Source organism: Akebia trifoliata, chromosome 7, assembly GCF_017979445.1.
Source record: "Akebia trifoliata isolate Shusen 1 chromosome 7, ASM1797944v1, whole genome shotgun sequence".
NCBI classification, from domain to species: domain Eukaryota; kingdom Viridiplantae; phylum Streptophyta; class Magnoliopsida; order Ranunculales; family Lardizabalaceae; genus Akebia; species Akebia trifoliata.
This window is the reverse complement of record NC_141381.1, coordinates 9,973,420-9,992,213: the sequence shown is the minus strand read 5'-3', so window position 1 is coordinate 9,992,213 and position 18,794 is coordinate 9,973,420. Positions and strand designations below refer to the sequence as shown.

The following is an 18,794-nucleotide window of genomic DNA, read 5'->3' as shown; positions in this document are numbered from 1 at the left end:
ACCTATTCTTCCTAATGCAAGGTTGAAACTAGAATGGACTCTGTAAGTCAAGGATGAGGTTACAAAATAATTCAAGCAGGATTTTTAGCAGTATCAACTTATCTAGAATGTCTTGCAAACCTAGAATGTCTTGCAAACATAGTACTAATACAAAAAAAAGATGGCAAAGTAAGAATGTGTGTAGATTATTGAGACTTGAACGAAGCTAGTTTAACAAATGTCTTCCTACTTTTGCACGTCGACACGTTTGTCAATAATACAACAAGACACAGTATGTTCTCGTTTATGGATGATTTCTCTAATTCCAATCAAATCGAGATGATAGAAAATGACCAGGAGAAAACTGTATTTATCACACCTTGGGGTATTTTTCATTACAAGGTTATGCCATTCGGTCTCAAAAATACTGAGGCAACCTATCAGTAAGCCATGGCCGCTCTCTTTCATGATATGATTCATAAAGAGATGGATGTTTATATGGATGATATGATAACTAAATCTGATTTGAAAGAAAGTTACCTTGTCAACCTACACAAAATATTTGATCGCCTGAGGAAGTTCAGTTTGAAGCTTAATCTTTTAAAGTATGTATTCGGGGCAAATTCAAGGAAGTTTCTAGGTTTCATCATAAATCGAAGAGGTATTGAAGTAGATCTAGCTAAAGCGAAAGCCATCATTGAAATGCTAGCACCAAAGGCAAAATAAAAAATACAAGGTTTTTTGGGAAAGATTCAGTACATTAACAAATTTATCGCACAAGTCACATCAATTTGTAAACTTGTTTTCAAACTTGTAAGGAAGAATGAATATTTAGAATGGAATAACGACTGTCAAGAAGTGTTCAAAAAAATGAAGAAGTATCTGTTAAATCCTTCAGTCTTAGTTTTTCTTACCCCAGGAAGACCTTTATTAATGTACTTGTCAATACTTGAGACATCCATGGGATGTGTACTGGGGCAACATGACGAGATGGGTCACAAGGAAAGGGTCATATACTACCTCAAAAAAAAAATTTATAGACTACGAGACAAAGTATTCTCTGCTTGAGAAGGCATGTTGCACCCTAGTTTGGGTATCTCGGAGATTGCACAACTATTTTCTAAGCTATAAAGTACAATTTATTACTAGGTTGGGTCCATTGAAATACTTGTTTGAGAAACCTGCACTCACTGGTAGCACCGTTAAGTGGCAACTGTTACTATCAAAATTTGACATCAAATATGTCACACAAAAAACAATCAATGGACAAGTTATCGCAAACCATCTAGTAGAGCACCCTCTTCCAGATTACGAACTATTGAAGATCAATTTTCCAGATGAATCCATTCTCTTTATAAAAACTGAAGAAGATGAAGATGAATCGGGTTGGAAATTGTATTTTGATGGTGCAGTCAGTCAAAAGGATCAGGACTGTTTTGGTAAAGCTCAGTGGATCACACGTGCCCATAGCAGTTAGGTTACGTCTCCAATACATAAAGAATCAAGTAGAATATGAGGTATGGATAGTAGGTTTTAAGGCAGTAGTAGAGATGGAAGTCGATGAGATCGATGCATTTGGGGACTCTAGCCTAGTTGTCTACCAGACTACCGAATAATGGTAGACATGAGAACAAAGACTAGTATCGTACGATGAGTATATTGAAGAACTAAGTACTAATTTCTCTCAAATCACTTTCAATTACATGTCAAAGGTCAAAAACCAATTTACAAATGTACTTGCAACCTTGGCCTCAGAGTCATTGAAGAAACCACCATCAATCCCTTGGAGATAGGGATTCAAGATGAGCCAGCTTACTGCTTACCAATTGAGATAGATGATGTAGAAATAGAAACTCTATGATTTTTCGATATCAAGGCTTATTTAGAAGATAAAAACTACCCTTAGAAGCTACAGAAGTTGAAAAGAGAACAATTTAGCGATTAGCAGGGCAATTCTTCTTAAGCAATGGGATACTTTATAAGCGATCACACCACGAGGTCTTCCTTCGGTGTGTAGCAAAAGTTGAAGCTAAACGTCTCATAGAAGTTATCCACAGAGGAGTCTATGGCCCTCACATGAATAAACACATACTAGCAATGAAGATAATGAGAATGGGTTATTATTGGTCTACAATGGAGAGTGATTGTTTTCAGCATGTCGAGAAATGTCATTTATGTCAAATATATGCCAATAAAATCAATACACCATCAAATGAACTTGACAACATAACACCACCATAGCTTTTCTCACTCTGGGGCATGGACGTCATTAGTCTGATCAATCATAAAGTGCCGAATGGTCACAGACTTATCTTGGTCGTTATTGACTACTTTACTAAGTGGTGGAAGTCATGTCTTCCACTAATGTTACGAAAGGGAAAGTTATCAAATTCTTGAGAGGGAATATCATTGCAGATATGGCCTACCTAACACCATTGTATCAAATAACGCTTTCAATATGCAGATAAAGAAATAAAGAAGGTCTCTAAAGATTTTCAGATAAAGCATCATAGGTCAGTGGTTTATAGATCGAAGATAATGGAGTAGTGGAAGTAGCTAACAAGAACATTAAGAAGATGGTAATGACTTACAAAGATTAGCATAAAATATTATCATTCACTCTCCATGTTTATAGAACCTCGATTAGAACTTCTATGGGGGCAATGCCATTCTCACTCGTATATGGGATGGAAACAGTCCTTTTAGTTGAGGTAGAAATTCCTTCTCTTAGAGACCTTATGGAAGCAGAGTCGGAAGAAGCTGAATGGGTTAGAACACAGTATGATAGTTGAACATAGTCGAGGAGAAAAAACTCGTTGCAATATGTCACGGACAATTATATCAAAAGCGAATTGCACAAGCTTACAACAAGAAAGTTAAACTAAGATATTTTCAATCGGGTGATTTAGTTCTGAAGAAGATCCTCCCAATTCAAGAAGATCCAAGAGGTAAGTTCAAGCTGAACTACGAAGGTCCCTTCGTATTCAATAAGGTAATGTCAAGAGGTGCATAATCCTTGTAGAAATGGATGGTGAAGTATTTTTTGAGCCACTAAATGTTGACAGAATTAAGAAATATTACTCTTAAGATCTGATACTTGAAAGGAAGAGATGCAATTTTTCATTTCCCATCATTTTAACAAAATTTTCCTTAGTCAAACCCCTTAGAGCTTGATCGTTTCTTTGGCCAACCAAAATTGGGACAAGCTAGTAAATACGCTGAAGCAAGCCAGAGAATAAACTAGGTCAATTTGGGGGCATAGCTAGGTATTTTCAATATAAAAAAAAGCAAGAGAAAAAGAGAAAGAAAAAAATGTTCAGATAACTCTTGGCCTACATGAGGATAAAATGTGAATGATTAAAACTAAAAATACAAAAAAGGAAAAAAGTCAAAAAGAAAATTTTCAATCTTGGGCTCAATTCACATCTCGAAGGCCAAGAGAAAGTCGAGAGGATAACATCATTAAGAGTTCTAATAAAATGGTAGCTTAGGAAATAATAAGGGCACCCCTAGTTCTTACCTAATACATTTATTTTCTTTTGAGATCGAAGGTAAGATCCTAAAGTTACCTGGCTGGTGATGACAAAATTTAAAATAACATCTAGCAACAACAAAAAGAAATAGTTAAGAGTAATAAAAACACATCGATTTTGTGCTTGCATCTTGGACACAACTCACAAGATTCATCACTAGAAGGCGTAAAAGGGGATATCAAATCGGGTATTTGAAAGAAGACACAACTACCAGAACAAGAGCAATATTGAATCACCAGAAGAGTAGTTACGGAGTAGAGTCTTTCATCTACTAACCCAACTCAAATCACCAGACCACTAAAGTCATTGGGAATTCGTATGGACTCAAGTCTTGGTATCCATTTTTACTTTATAATGTTAATAAATATAACGCAGTCTAAAAGGGCACAGTGAATACCTGAAAGAGCGTTATGAGTAAAAATATTAGCTGTGGCAAGATCAAAACTGCCGATATGATGAAAATCCCAGAAAAAAACATTGATGTGTAAAAAGGGAAAAAAACTAGACTTGGTGAAATCCTTAACAAGTACTAAGGGTAAGATTGGTAAGAAAAACAAAAAAAATATATATAATAAAAAAATAGAAATACTGCCAAGAGTTTCTTTTAGATACTGCCTACCAACCCAATCACACCTTTAAACCTTCTACCTCAACTCCTTGAGCTCTCAAAGACAAACTTTGCCAACTTTGGGGATGAGTCTAAAAGAACTAGGAGGAGCTAAAAATGAGTCCACATCATCGGCTTAACCTTCTATCTCAATGACTACAAGGTGTTTAGGCTTGGTATACTCATGTCCTGAACCTATCTGACTCGAATAACTTTGCAAACCAAAAATAATCTACTTGCTTTCTTTCAACTTTACTTCACAAATTCAAAAATTCAAAAAAATCTTAAAACCATCAAAAATCTATATTTTCAGCTTATGAGGAAAAATCTAGAATTTGTATCAAAACAAAAGGTAGATACATCTGAGGCCAATAATACCAAAAAAACTATTTTCTCATTCATTGTATAATTTTACCGTTTGTTCAAACGTGCAGAAAAAAAAGATGCAAGAAATACAAGAAAAACACATCTAACTACGTGAGGCATAAGAAGCATCGAGGTAAAGTTCCAAATCATAAACTATAGCCACCAAATTGATGATTACTCTATTATCATCAAAAGGATCTCAACTAACTAGATATGATGTCTTATCATCAACACGAGTACTAGAGCTTAGTCTCATCCTGAGATCATCAATCTCAGTCTAGTACCTCTCAGCATCACTACATCTCAAAGTTTCTCTATCACTCAAAATGACATTCAAACTATCAATGTCAGATTGTAGTCTCTACTCAGATTGTACCCAGATATGATTGATACGACGGTGATCTACTCGAAGCTTCTCAATCTGATTTTGGTAGTCGTGGATACGAAAAACACATGAGCCAAGACGAGAACCATGAGTAGGAAAAAGTTGACCACCCATCAAATCTCTAAGCCAGGATTGGTACATAACAAAGGCGTGAGAAACAAAGATAAGAGCACCAAAAATTTTTACATTTTCCTAGAGCCTACAAAGTTGATCTCATAAGTGGGTATTAGAAGAGTCGAAATCTCCAATCAAGTCACTAAAGTCCTCCGAACAATGGACTCCCTGAATGTGACCAAACTGACAGATGACTCAAAATAAGAAATAATACGTAGACCCCGACAAACCAATCAAGATCAAGAATTGGCAGTTACTAAAAAATAGATAAGGTTGGGTAGAGTGTTGAAAAAAGCCTACCCATCTAATCATGATCTCATCGACAGATCGAAGATAAGTGTATTAGTTCTCCTTTCCCACCATGAAGAGCGGATACTCTCTTGTTGACATCATGGAAACAAAATCAACACTATAAGAGAAAGGATGCTCAATCACTTCGGTAGAGGAAAGATGATCAAAGAGTCAAAAGTACATCAGAATAGGGAATTAATCAAATAATAACTAAAACTAAAATTTTAAAAAAAAAATCCATAAAAATTCATAAATTTACAAAAGATTTTGAAAAATAATTTAAAATAAGTGTGTTTTGTTTTACTTGCAAAAGGGGAGCACATCTTGAGAAAAAACGATGTCTCTCAACATCACAAACTATCAAAGCTCTATAGAGCTCAGTTAGAAACGTTGGAGCTAACCAACGACTTTCATGAACTTGATTGATTATGCTTATCAAGGAGGGACCCACCAAGTTATCACCTTTAGGAAACAAGATTTGATTCAAAACCATCAGAGATAAGACATTAAATCTGATATCTGACTTAGTACCAGAGAAAGTGTGTTAAAAAATATAGCATTTCGATAATCGAATTAAGGTAGAATCCCCATTTAACTTCTCTAGCTTAGAATGATGAATTCTAAGAAATTGCGTTATTTCATTCCTATAACTAGGGCGTAAAGGAAGGAAGACTACCTTGTGTGAGAAGTATAACTTGAGAATCCTCTCAATTTCTTTGATAGTGGGTGTAAGCTCATACTCTTCAGATTGAAATACATTAGAATCCAAAATCCAACACTCGATCAAAGTTTCAATCAAATCCCATTTTACTTTCACCTTTTATAAGGAAATAACAAATCCTAACTTATTCTCACCAATCCATCTCGATCTTTCATCCATAGACATAAATTGAATCCATCGAGTGGTGTGATTTTCTTTGATAGAGTACCAATTCAAATTAAAAAAAGTGGGATCTGAGGCATTGGATCCTTCCCCGATCTCTTTACCACTCATTTGTGAATAGTTAGTGTGTGCCATCTTTGACTCAAATCAAGAGAGTCACAAGTTTTGGAGTAAAAATTGCAAGTTTTTTTTTTAACAAAATCGTAATTTTTTCGTGCAAAAAGTTAATTTTCGGGCTTTAAAACATAAAAAAGTTATGGTTTGTATCTTACCTACATTGGGGCAAAATTGTGCACTTGCCATAGGTAAGCAACGGTTAGAACAAAATTTTGAATTGACCATTGGTAACCAACAGTCAGAACAAAATTTTGAACTAGCCAAAGGTTACCAACGGCCAGAACAAAATTTTGAACTGGCCATTGGTAACCAATGGCCAGAACAAAATGAAAATGATGAAAAAAATGACTTTCTATTTTTCTGTAATTTTGTTCATAAATTCCTCTTAGAGTGCCCCATTCCTTTCACTTTTACGAACCTAATCTGTCAATTTTGTAGAAAATAAGCATCTATGGAAACATACATCCAAAAAGTAAGACAGGTGAAAATCGACGAATTCAACTCCAATCTCACAGATTCAAGGAGTTAAATGAAAAATTAAAAAAATTCAGAGATTACTATGTACCTTATAAGGAAATTGGGGGTTTAAAGATAAAAGGATCAGATAAAATTAGTCACAATTAGTTGTGAATCTTCAAATCGTCATAAATCGGACGTGGCAAACAAAATCGGATTGAGGTGACTCACTATGAGTTGAGTTCACACCGTGGGTCAATCTTGGAAGTGAAAATATAAAAATTCGTGGGTCGAAGTTCGAACAAGTCAATGAGTAAATGAAGTTCGGATTACAAGAAAATGAGTAAAATGAAGGCGAAGTTAGATTTAAAAAAAAATTGAGAAAATGTTCTGGTATAGGGATCACCTACGACCAAGCAAACAAATTTAGCCTAGCCGTACCTCACCCATAGCCAAAAGGAAAAAAATAATAATAAAAAAAAGTTAAAGTGAAAAATGTCAAAAAAAAGAGAAAAAAAAAGTTTTCTTGGTTTAATGCAAGGACATATAACTCAAGAAGAAGGAAAAATTATATCAAGGCACACAAAAAATAGAAAATCAAGAGTGGAAGATTCCTGAACGTGAATCAACAGTATCTCGCCTATCAAAAATATGACATAGTAATGAGCTTGAGGTCCTTCAAAGGGCGAGCGTTCTAATCCAAACCTACAAAAAGTACGATGTAGTTGTAAGAACTTGAGGTCCTCAAAGGACGTATGTTCAAAACTCAGGTCACCTCTTCAAAAGCGAGATTCTAGTAAAATTCTCTTCACTTCATAACCTCATATGTGGATGTGCAATCATCGAAAAAATTTTAAGTTAAAACCAGTCTCGAACAATTTTACCAAATCCAACTGAGAACTCAACTTTTACTAAAGTGAACACATATTGAAATCCTTACTTTCAAATCATTTCCTTTATCAAACAATTTCAAGAACCTTACATCATGCCACAAAACTTATTATTTTCGAAAGTTTCGAAATATATCGAGCCAAGAAGTCTAGAATTTTAAGTTTAATCCTTGTCAGGCCCAGAGCTTGGGATGACCGACTCTATATTTTAACAGATTCAATATGAATTCACTAAAGTAAGATGTAAACAAGCAAGCAAGCTCAAGCTTGATCAAACAAAAAAGTTTGAGTCTACATCTTTGTGATTTGCAGTATGTAACTCTCATAAAGAAAGACAACTGTAAACTCATCTAAGGTAAAAACTAATTTTATTCATCTTATAAGATTAACATAATCTATATAATTTATTTAGTCAGTTTTATTACCTTTAGGTATCGAATCCTACTTCTGTTAAATTATATAGATTATATTACCTTGCTTAGAGTTCAATTAGTTAAATGAAATTCTCTTTTGAAGTAATCCCATTTACCTAATTGAGTTTACAACGGTAAACATTATTTACAGTTCTCCAAATTGTTCAATAATATTTATATAAAGTTTTGATCAATAAAATGTCCAACATCAAAACAAAATAATGCTAATAGAAAAAATGAGAATCACATACTTATAATAAATCCAAAATTCAAGAATCCAACATCTAGAAATATATATACACGTGGAAACCGAAATTCATAAACCAAAATTGAATTGTATACTCACGTGGCATTAAAAATTTTAAAACCATAATTGGCATATTACATATCAAAACACAAAATGAAATTGGTAACTTATGTATATGCATGCTAAAAAAAAATTCCAAAATCGAAAATGAAACATACATGAAAATTCCAATATCAAATATATACATGAATAATCCAAAATTCTGAAATTTGAATATACATGTGCAAATCAAAAAATTCTGAAATTAAATATTCATGATGAACCACAATCTAAAAGTGAATATAAACCGAAATCTGAATTTGAATATATACATGTATAAATCAAAATTTTGAAATTGAATATTCATTGATAAACTGAAAATTTGAAATTCAGTACACATAGATAAATCGAAAATCTGAGATTGAATATACATGTATGGTCTGAAATATGAAATCGTGTATATATGTGCAAACCGAAATTCTGAAATTGGATATACACTTGTATAAATCGAAAATCTAGAATTTTAACATGCATGTATAAATCGAAAATTTCTGAAATTGATTAAATGTGTATAATTCGAAATCTAAAATTTTAATATATACATGAACAGTCGAAAAAACTGAAATTTAATATACATTTATAAATCAGAAATCTGATTTAAATATACATGTATATTTTAGAAAATCTAATTACCAATTGAATATATAAACCGCAATATATTAAAATTAGAAATCCCCAAAAATTATCGATTGTATATATCTATACATTAGAGAACCCAAAATACCAATCGAGCATATTGATAAATCAGAAAACAAAAATACCGATTGAGTATGTTGATAAATCAAAAAATCCTAAACATCGATTGAATACGTTTATAATTCAGAAATTCTAAATACCGATTGATTATATATACAAATTAGAAATTTCATGCATCAATTGAACTTATATAAAATCAGAAATCCAAAATATCAAAATTGAAATCAAACACATATATCAAAATTCAACAATCATGGTCATACGATGAGATAAAGAAATTGGCACAAGAATTTTATGAAAATCTTAGCTCTGATATGGAGATTTAAAAATCGTAGCTCTAACACCACATGTAAAATTTATGTATTCAAATATTTAACATGACTTTCATTGCCCCAATAAAAATTAATCAACGCATATCTCAAACATACATATTCATGTTAAATTAAAACAGAGTATCGTTACTTACATTGTGCCATCATAATTTAATCTTTGATTCAATATGTTGGAAGTGTGTACTTCAATCCACGTTCCTCGTATCCTTCGAAAATCCTAATCGAATTTGATCATTTTATCATTAGACTCACCTTCCACCTTCTCCCTATGTGGATCAGCTAGATTAGTCATTGATGGATATCACTTCCCTTATTTTGTTGTTCTTCACAAATCATTATGTGTTCAATGTTTCAATATTGGTAGTCGATCCCCATTTATAGAGTTCTAATTATATTGGATTTGTATTAATATCGATATTCCTAAATATCATAGAATCCTTGTGCGATTTAGAAATCAATATCGTGAAGGTCAACTTGACTAAGGTCAATGAAGCCACATGTTACATAGGTTTCTGACATTGTGAAATAAAGAAAACTTTCTGATCTGATCACCTTGTGAGATTAAAATCATGATCCGATGCAATACAGTTGTAGATGACAAAATTATATGAACTTTAAAAAAATTATATTAAAAAAATAATTATTTTTCACCATTGAATTTTATTTTTAAATTTGGGTGCTCGTTGGCCGTCCATTTTCAACACCTTAGATCAAGTTAAAAAATACTACTAACTTTTTTTTTAATATGAATATTTTCATGAAATCTAAAAGACTGTGTTGTTGGATTGTAAATGTGATAATCAATGTAGGCCCAACGACCCTTTCTAAGATTTAAAATCTTAAAAGATAAATATGTGGGCAGCGGACAAGAGAGAGAATCTCTCTATTTCTGATGTCATTCAAGCCACATGTCAAACATTTGTTGGACTATGAGCAAACTCGTCAAATGCGGGCACATATTATCAGTACTCAATTTCCAATAATGGAAACTTCAAGGCTTTAAGTAGAGGTTTGAGCTTTCTCTTGATAGGCATCCAATAATCCAATTTTTCATCGAGAAGCACTCCATCCTTCAACTTTAGTTTCTTTCTTTCTCTGGAAGATATTCTCTGGTTCATTCACCTTGGAAGGATTGTAACAACTTATATCTCTTTCTTCAATAGTAGTATTGTATTCATTATTTCATTCCAGGTAAGTATATATTATTTTCTTTGTACCGATGGTAATAACATAGTCACAAAGTCGGAGTATAGGTTTAAATCTGCAAAGGAAAACTTCAAAAAAAGGGGAAAAAATGATAACATGTAAAAATAAAAGTATTAAAAATTATCAATATTTATCATAAATTATTCATTTATTTTACATCATCTCTATCATATCATTGAAATCATCCAAAAGATTGAAAAAGTTTGATTTTGGGTGGGAGAAAATCAAGATTTTTTTGTCGTCACGTAGAAATTTTTGATTAATCTATGAGATAAGATCAAGGTCAAGGGGACTTTCATCAAAGTTTTATCATAAAAATATCTTATCTTAAATATTAAAATGTGGAGGGGGATTTTATATATATATACATATAAATTGTGTGGACTTTTATTTTTTAAGGTGATTTAAGGGGTATTTCTGAGATTTTATTAAAATAATCCTCATTATTGTCCTTGGTTGGAACTTGGAAAGAACAATGTTTGAAAAACTTGCCTTTTAGTCCAGATTATATATATATATATATATATATATAAACTTCTAACCCCATAAAAAATGATTTACAAAAAATAAACAGTCCATGATTTTTCAACTTGTAAACATGGGGCTAGAAATTTTGGAATGGGCTGATTTTTGGTGAGGAGGATCTCTATGATTAGAAGATCCTCCTCACCAAAAATCAGCCCATTCCAAAACTTCTAACCTATGTAGGACAAAACACTTGATAAAGCGTCGGGTAAAGTGTAGGGTGTTGAACATTTCCCATATATATATATATATATATATATATATGGGTCCCATTCAGCACCAAACATTTTGGCCAACATTTTAGCCAACCATTTTTGTCCTACATGGGTTAGCTGATTTTTGGTGAGGATGATCTCTACGGTGAGGAGATCATCCTCACCAAAAATCAGCCCATTCCAAAACTTCTAGCTCCATGTTTACAAGTTGAAAAATCGTTGACCGTCCATTTTTTGTAAACCATTTTTTATGGGGTTAGAAGTTTTGGAATGGGCTGATTTTTGGTGATGATGATCTCTTCACCGTAGAGATCATCCTCACCAAAAATCAGCCCATTTCAAAACTTCTAACCAATGTTTTGCCAAAATGTTTGGTGCTGAACATTTCCCTATATATATATATATACTAGTGGGTCCTTCACATGCAGGCTGTATGACTCAAAATTCAAATTGAAAAATAATGAATTAAACAATATGTTTAGTAGTGATTAAAATTTTAAAACAACTTTCTAACACAAATACATGAAATTCGAGGTGAAAATTTTGAAACCATTCATAAAAATCTGAAATACACATATATATACACACATAATGTCCTGATTTTGTCATCATAACCTCTATTAGGAATTTGATCAAACACGTGAATCTCAAATCTATCATATGCACACACACACACACACACACACACACATAAAAAAGAAGAACAAGAAGAAGGAAGCACCACAATTATTTAATGCCAACTTTCGATTTTGAGATCATTAATAAAAATATATTAGCCATCCACCCTCCAATCATACTTGAAATTATATTTTTATTAATGAAAACTGCCATAAAAAATTAAACCACCATGAATATTTGCAGCAATAAATAGTGATCAGAAAAAAAAAAAACAAAAAACCCCAATGCCAGATATAAATAAGAAGCATCATGATTAGAATTAATTATCTAACAAACATGACTTCTTAAGTGGACACCTGCATTGTAAAGAGATAAACTTATATCCCAAAATCTCGCCTGCAGAACAAATTCTCATATTTCACACCATAATTCTAGAGGAAAAAATAAAACGTGAATTCTAAATTCTAAGAACAAATAAAGAAACATACATGAAGCAAAGAAAAATCTATAAAACAGTAACTAAAAAATCTGATCCTTTTTGAGATAATATTCAGATCTAATTTCATACCCAATGAAACCATATAGATATCAAGAATGAAAATAATTGGTTATCCACAAAATAAAATGAGGGAAAGAAAAACAAACCCACAAGAGAAAAGAATAAAATATTTAGATATTAAACAATCTTTAATAAACAAACCAAAGAAATAAGAAGATACCTATTCTTCTCGAAGGACTCTATTTTTTTCTTCTTTTTTGAAATTCTAAGCTTTGCTAGAATCAAATGGAAATGATTTTTTGGGTGTTATTTGAGGCATTTGAGATTGTTTGAGAATCTGTAAGTGGGGTTGCAAGAACACTGGAGAGAAATAGAGAGAGAGAAAGAGAGAGAGAGAGAGATTTGTGGGTTTCATAAGGAGATTGTTGTACATAAATGATTCAAGATTCATACTGGATCGTGAACGAACGAAGAGTCGTGAATAAGGATTTAAAAAATATTTTTTTTCGAAATAAAAAAGAGATTTGTTAATAATAATTATTAAATTTTAAATTAATTTTTTAAAATAGAAAGGTAGACGTATCCGTAAATAAAAAAATAGTTAATAATAATTTAATTATTAAAAAAATATTAATTTAAAAAAAAAAAACGTAAGATAAATGTGTAAAACGTTTTCAGAAGGGTCGTATCCTCTTCAATCCAAATAAAAAAGAGTGTTAAACACTATGAGAAGAGACGTATCCGCTTGAATTGAAATAAAAAATAGATTTGTTAATAATAATTATTAAAAAAATATTTTTAAATTAATTTTTAAAAGAGAAAATCGAACCAATAAAATTAAAATTACAGGTTGAAATATTTTTTAATTAATTTATTTGAAAATAGAAAAAATCAATACAAATAAAAAAAATTAATTTCTATATTTTTTTAAAGATTTATTATTTTTAGAGTTTTAATTTTACTATATATATATTTGATAAGAATCAATTTCCAGATTTTCTAAGATTTTAGTTAAATAAACTTTAAAATTGGATTCACGTTGAATTTTTAATTTTTAATTTCTAATAGAATTTATTTATTAAAACTGGTAACTTTTTATTTTTTAAATATTTATTTGAAAATAAAAAAATTAATACAAATAAAAAAAATTAATTTCTATATTTTTTTAAAGATTTATTCGATTTTTAGAGTTTTAAATTTAGTATATTTCTATATATATATATTTGATAAGAATCAATTTCTAGATTTTCTAAGATTTCAGTTAACTAAAGTTTAAAATTGGATTCTCGTTGAATTTTTAATTTTTAATTTTTAATACAATTTATTTATTAAAACCGGTTCTTAAGTAATGATGTTTTTAGTTTTTAAATATTTATTTGAAAATTAATTTATTTTAAAATAGAAAAAATCAATACAAATAAAAAAATTAATTTCTAGATTTTTTAAAGGTTTATTCGATATTTAGAGTTTTAATTTTAGTATATTTCTATATATATATTTGATATGAATCAATTTCTAGATTTTTAAGAGACTTTTAATTATTACAAAATATTTTTAAATTAATTTTTAAAATAGAAAACGTTAATAAAATAATAATAATAACAATAATAATAATAATGACGCTTTTACTTTTTAAATATTTAAATATTTATTTGAAAATTAATTTATTTTAAAATAGAAAAAATCAATACTAATAAAAAAAATTAATTTCTAGATTTTTTAAAGATTTATTCGATATCTAGAATTTTAATTTTAGTATATTTCTATATAGATTCTCATTGGATTTTTTAATTTTTAATTTTTAATTTTTAATAGAATTTATTTATTAAAATCAATAGTTAAGTAATAACTATTTAAAAAAAAAAATCAATATAAATAAAAAATAATAATTTCTAGATTTTTTAAAGATTTATTTGATTTTTAGAGTTTGATAAGCTATTTCCAGATTTTTTATTATCAAATATATATATATATATATATTGATAAGAATCAATTTCAAGAATTTTAAAAGACGTGTCTGCAAAATAAAAAAGAGATTTGTTAACTTTTAGATTTGTAAGAAACGTGTCCGTGAAATAAAAAATAGATTTGTTAATTTTTAGATTTTTAAAAGACGTGTCCGTGAAATAAAAAATAGAGTTGTTAATTTCTAGATTTTTAAGAGACGTGTCTGTGAAATAAAAAAGAAATTTGTTAATAATAATTATAAAAAAAATATTTTTAAATTAATTTTTATAATAGAATATGTAAGAAAATTAATTTTTTTTAGAGGAGGTAGAGAATATGGGAAATGTTCAACAACAAACGTTTTGGCAAAACATTTTTCGAAACATGGGTTAGAGGTTTTGAAATGGGCTGATTTTTGGTGAGGATGATCTCTACGATGAGGAGATCATCATCACCAAAAATCAGCCCATTCCAAAACTTCTAACCCCATTAAAAATAGTTTACAAAAAATGAACGGTCCATAATTTTTCAACTTGTAAACTGGGGCTAGAGGTTTTGGAATGGGCTGATTTTTGGGGAGGATGATCTCCTCACCATAGAGATCATCCTCACCAAAAATCAACCAATTCCAAAACCTCTACCCATGTTTTAAAAAATGTTTTGCTAAAATGTTTGTTGGTGAACGGGACCCTATTTATATATATATATATATATATATATATATATATATATATATAGGGTCCCGTTCGGTACCCTAAGTTTTACCACACACTTTAACAAACGTGTTTTGTCTTACATGGGTTAGAAGTTTCGGAATTAGCTGATTTTTGGTGAAGATGATCTTTATGGTGAGGAGATCATCCTCACCAAAAATCAGCTCATTCCAAAACTTCTAACCCCATCAAAATTGATTTACAAAAAATGGACGGTCCACGATTTTTCAACGTGTAAACATGGGGCTAAACATTTCGGAATGGGCTGATTTTTGGGGAGGATGATCTTCTAATCATAGAGATCATCCTCACCAAAAATCAGCTCATTCCAAAACTTCTAACCCATGTAGGACAGAAAACGTTTGTTAAAGTGTGTGGTAAAACTTAGGGTGCTGAACATTTCCCTATATATATATATATATATATGAGAAAACATATGTAAAAACAATGTAACATTAATAAAATTTTAAAAGATGGGTTAGAAATTTCGGATTGAGCTGATTTTTTGTGAGGATGATCTCTATGATAGGAAGATCATCCGGAAAAAAAAATCAGTCAAATCTGAAACTTCTAACCCCATTAAAAGTGATTTAGAATGTGGACCGTCGATATTTTGCCAATTTTTGTCATTAATTTGTAAATCACTTTTGATGGATTTAGAAGTGTCTGATTGAGCTGATTTTTTGTGAGGATGATCTTTTCATCATAGTGACCATCCTTGCAAATAATCAGCTCTATCCAAAACCTCTAACCCATATTTTGAAAAATCATTGTCTTTTCATATGTTTTTACATATGGCCCTTGAACCGCTTAATCTGAAACTTCTAAATCCATCAAAAGTGATTTAAAAATTATTAACAAAAATTGATAAAAAATCGACGATTCACATTCTAAATCACTTTTAATGGGGTTAGAAGTTTCAGATTGGACTGAATTTTTTTTTTCGGATGATAGTCCCATCATAGAGATCATCCTCACAAAAAATCAGCTCTATCTAAAACTTCTAACTCAGATTTTGAAAATTTATTAATGTTACATTGTTTTTACATATGTTTTTTGATATGTCCCTTATATATATATATATATATATATGGGGGCGGTTCAAGGGCCATATGAGAAAACATATGAAAAAACTTTCGCTTTTCAAAATAAGAGTTAGAGATTTTGGATTGAGCTGAGTTTTTGCAAGGATGGTCACTATGATGAAAAGATCATCCTCACAAAAAATCAGCTCAATCAGAAACTTTTAAATCCATCAAAAGTGATTTACAAATTAGTGATAAAAATTGGTAAAAAATCGACGGTCTACATTCTAAATCACTTTTAATAGGGTTAGAAATTTCAGATTGGGCTGATTTTTTTTTTTGGATGATCTTCCCATCATAGAGATCATCCTCACAAAAAATCAGCTCAATCCAAAATTTCTAACCCATAATTTAAAATTTTATAAAAAACGAAAGTTTTTACATATGTTTTCTCACATGGCCCTTGAACGTGACCCTATATATATATATATGGGTCAGGTTCAAGGGCCATGTGAGAAAACATGTAAGAAAACTTTCGACGGTAAATAAAATTTTAAAATATGGGTTAGAAATTTTAGATTGAGCTGATTTTTTGTGAGGATGATCTCTATGATGGGAAGATCATCCAAAAAAAAAAATCAGCCCAATCTGAAACTTCTAACCCCATTAAAAGTGATTTAGAATGTGAACTGTCGATTTTTTTTCAATTTTTATCACTAATTTGTAAATCACTTTTGATGGATTTAGAGGTTTCTGATTGAGCTGATTTTTTGTGAGGATGATCTTCTCATCATAGTGACCATCCTTGCAAAAAATCAGCTCAATCCAAAACCTCTAACCCTTATTTTGAAAAACGAAAGTTTTCTTACATGTTTTCTCACATGGCCCTTGAACCTGACCCTATATATATATATATATATATTCTGATGAGAAATTGAAAATCTCGTTTTTTTCAAAAAATAGAGATTTTCGAGATAAATGTTAAAATTACGTTTTTATAATATAGCGTTTTTTTCAAAATATCGAGATTTTTTGACGTTTTAAACGATAAAATCATTTTACACGTTTTGAACGCCACTTTGGGTCATAGTAAATTAACAATATATTCTATGAAGATTTGATAGTCTCCATGAAATTTTTTTTTATGTTATTTATCAATAAGCTGAGGTTATAGGGATCTCACCCTTTTATTAATCAATCATTTATGAATATAATTACAAGAAAGATATTCAATGATAATTTGCTTCAATTCTTGGGCGACATTATCTACATCCTCCCTTACATAGAAGCTGTCCCCACGATTAGTTGCATTGTCGTAGGTATACATAATTAAGTTGAGGGGTGGTCTTGGTTATCTCATGTGATCATCACCATTCTTTTACTTTTCTCTCTCTTTTTATTTTCTTTAATGTGGATTGATTATTTGGAAGGATGTTGTTCTCAAAATGTAAAATCGCTTTTCTCAGTAACATTTTTTTGATTCTCTAGTCGTGTCGACATAAGGTTTTGAAGGAGAAAACGATTTTTACTTTTTAGAAAAAGAACTAAGAAATTGATCTCCATCATGTATTCCAATAGATTTTGGTGGTTTGAATTAAGGAAAATGCTGGAATGACACAAACGGAGATACAAAGGTGACAAAAATGATGTGGTGGCACATACATAATCGTAGATGCTTTTTACTTTTGTCTCACAAAAAAGCATATTTCTAAAGTAATGTACCCGGCACCATGCCATTTTTTCACTTTTATGTCACCCCAGCACCACTCTTGAATTAATGGAGGATTGGACCTCGTGTTGGTTTTCTTCTTTTGATGAACTTGAATAGTTTTGAATCCGTCTTATTGGTATTTTCCTTCTTAGTCCAACTTGATTTTAAATCGATCCCAAGTTTGAGATCAAGGTTTTAAGCCATGCCATTTGTTCAATTATCCTTTCAATTCATTTTTTCAAAAGAGAGACTTAATTTTATATATATATATATATATACAGAGAGAGAGAGAGAGAGAGAGGACTTACAAGGAGGCTGAAACCCATAACACTGGCGAGAGAGGCAGCGATGGAAGTGCTAGAGAGGGCAAGTTCACCGAGATGACCAACCATCATAATAGAGATGAGTTGCAACAAAAATTGGCACAAGTTGACTGCCACTATGGGTCCAGCTAAGTAACCAACCTTCTTCACTTCCCCTCTCAATACTTCCCATCTTACCCACTCTACTCCTCCCTCTAATATTTTCTCCTTCACTGGCAAACCCTCTTCCATCTCTCTCTCTCTCTCTCTCTCTCTCTCTTATAGACGAAGAAGAATGAAAGGACTCCAGTGAATCTTGACGCATTCGGCACGCGGGTACTTGGTGATCCTCCAGTGATATTGGTTATTTGAGGTGATGGTGTGATGCCACAAGTGGATTACCACATCAGAAATCCAACACCATAGCAAGTTTCATCTAAAAACTTAGATTAAAAAAAGAAAAGAATTTCCACATAACTCTCAAACTTAAAAAATGAAATTCATTGTAAATTTTTATTTTTCTTTTTTTTTTTCCAAAATTCAAAATTTACATTCTTCAAATCATAAGAAAATATATAAATGATGATGACTAGCTGAAGTTTGAAATATGAATTGTGAATGAGAA

General features: G+C 30.9%; 1 protein-coding gene across 1 annotated transcript in view; it reads right to left on the bottom strand.

Annotated features, from left to right (window-relative positions):
- The window catches only part of LOC147398201 (protein DETOXIFICATION 14-like), a 61,479-nt gene extending 43,058 nt beyond the window's left edge, over positions 1 to 18,421 (bottom strand). The window contains exon 1 of the mRNA XM_086448950.1: positions 18,176 to 18,421. Within this exon, the coding sequence (XP_086305076.1) occupies positions 18,176 to 18,421 (246 nt within the window). The remainder of the gene's footprint in view (positions 1 to 18,175) is intronic.
- Between the last annotated feature and the right edge of the window lie 373 nt (positions 18,422 to 18,794).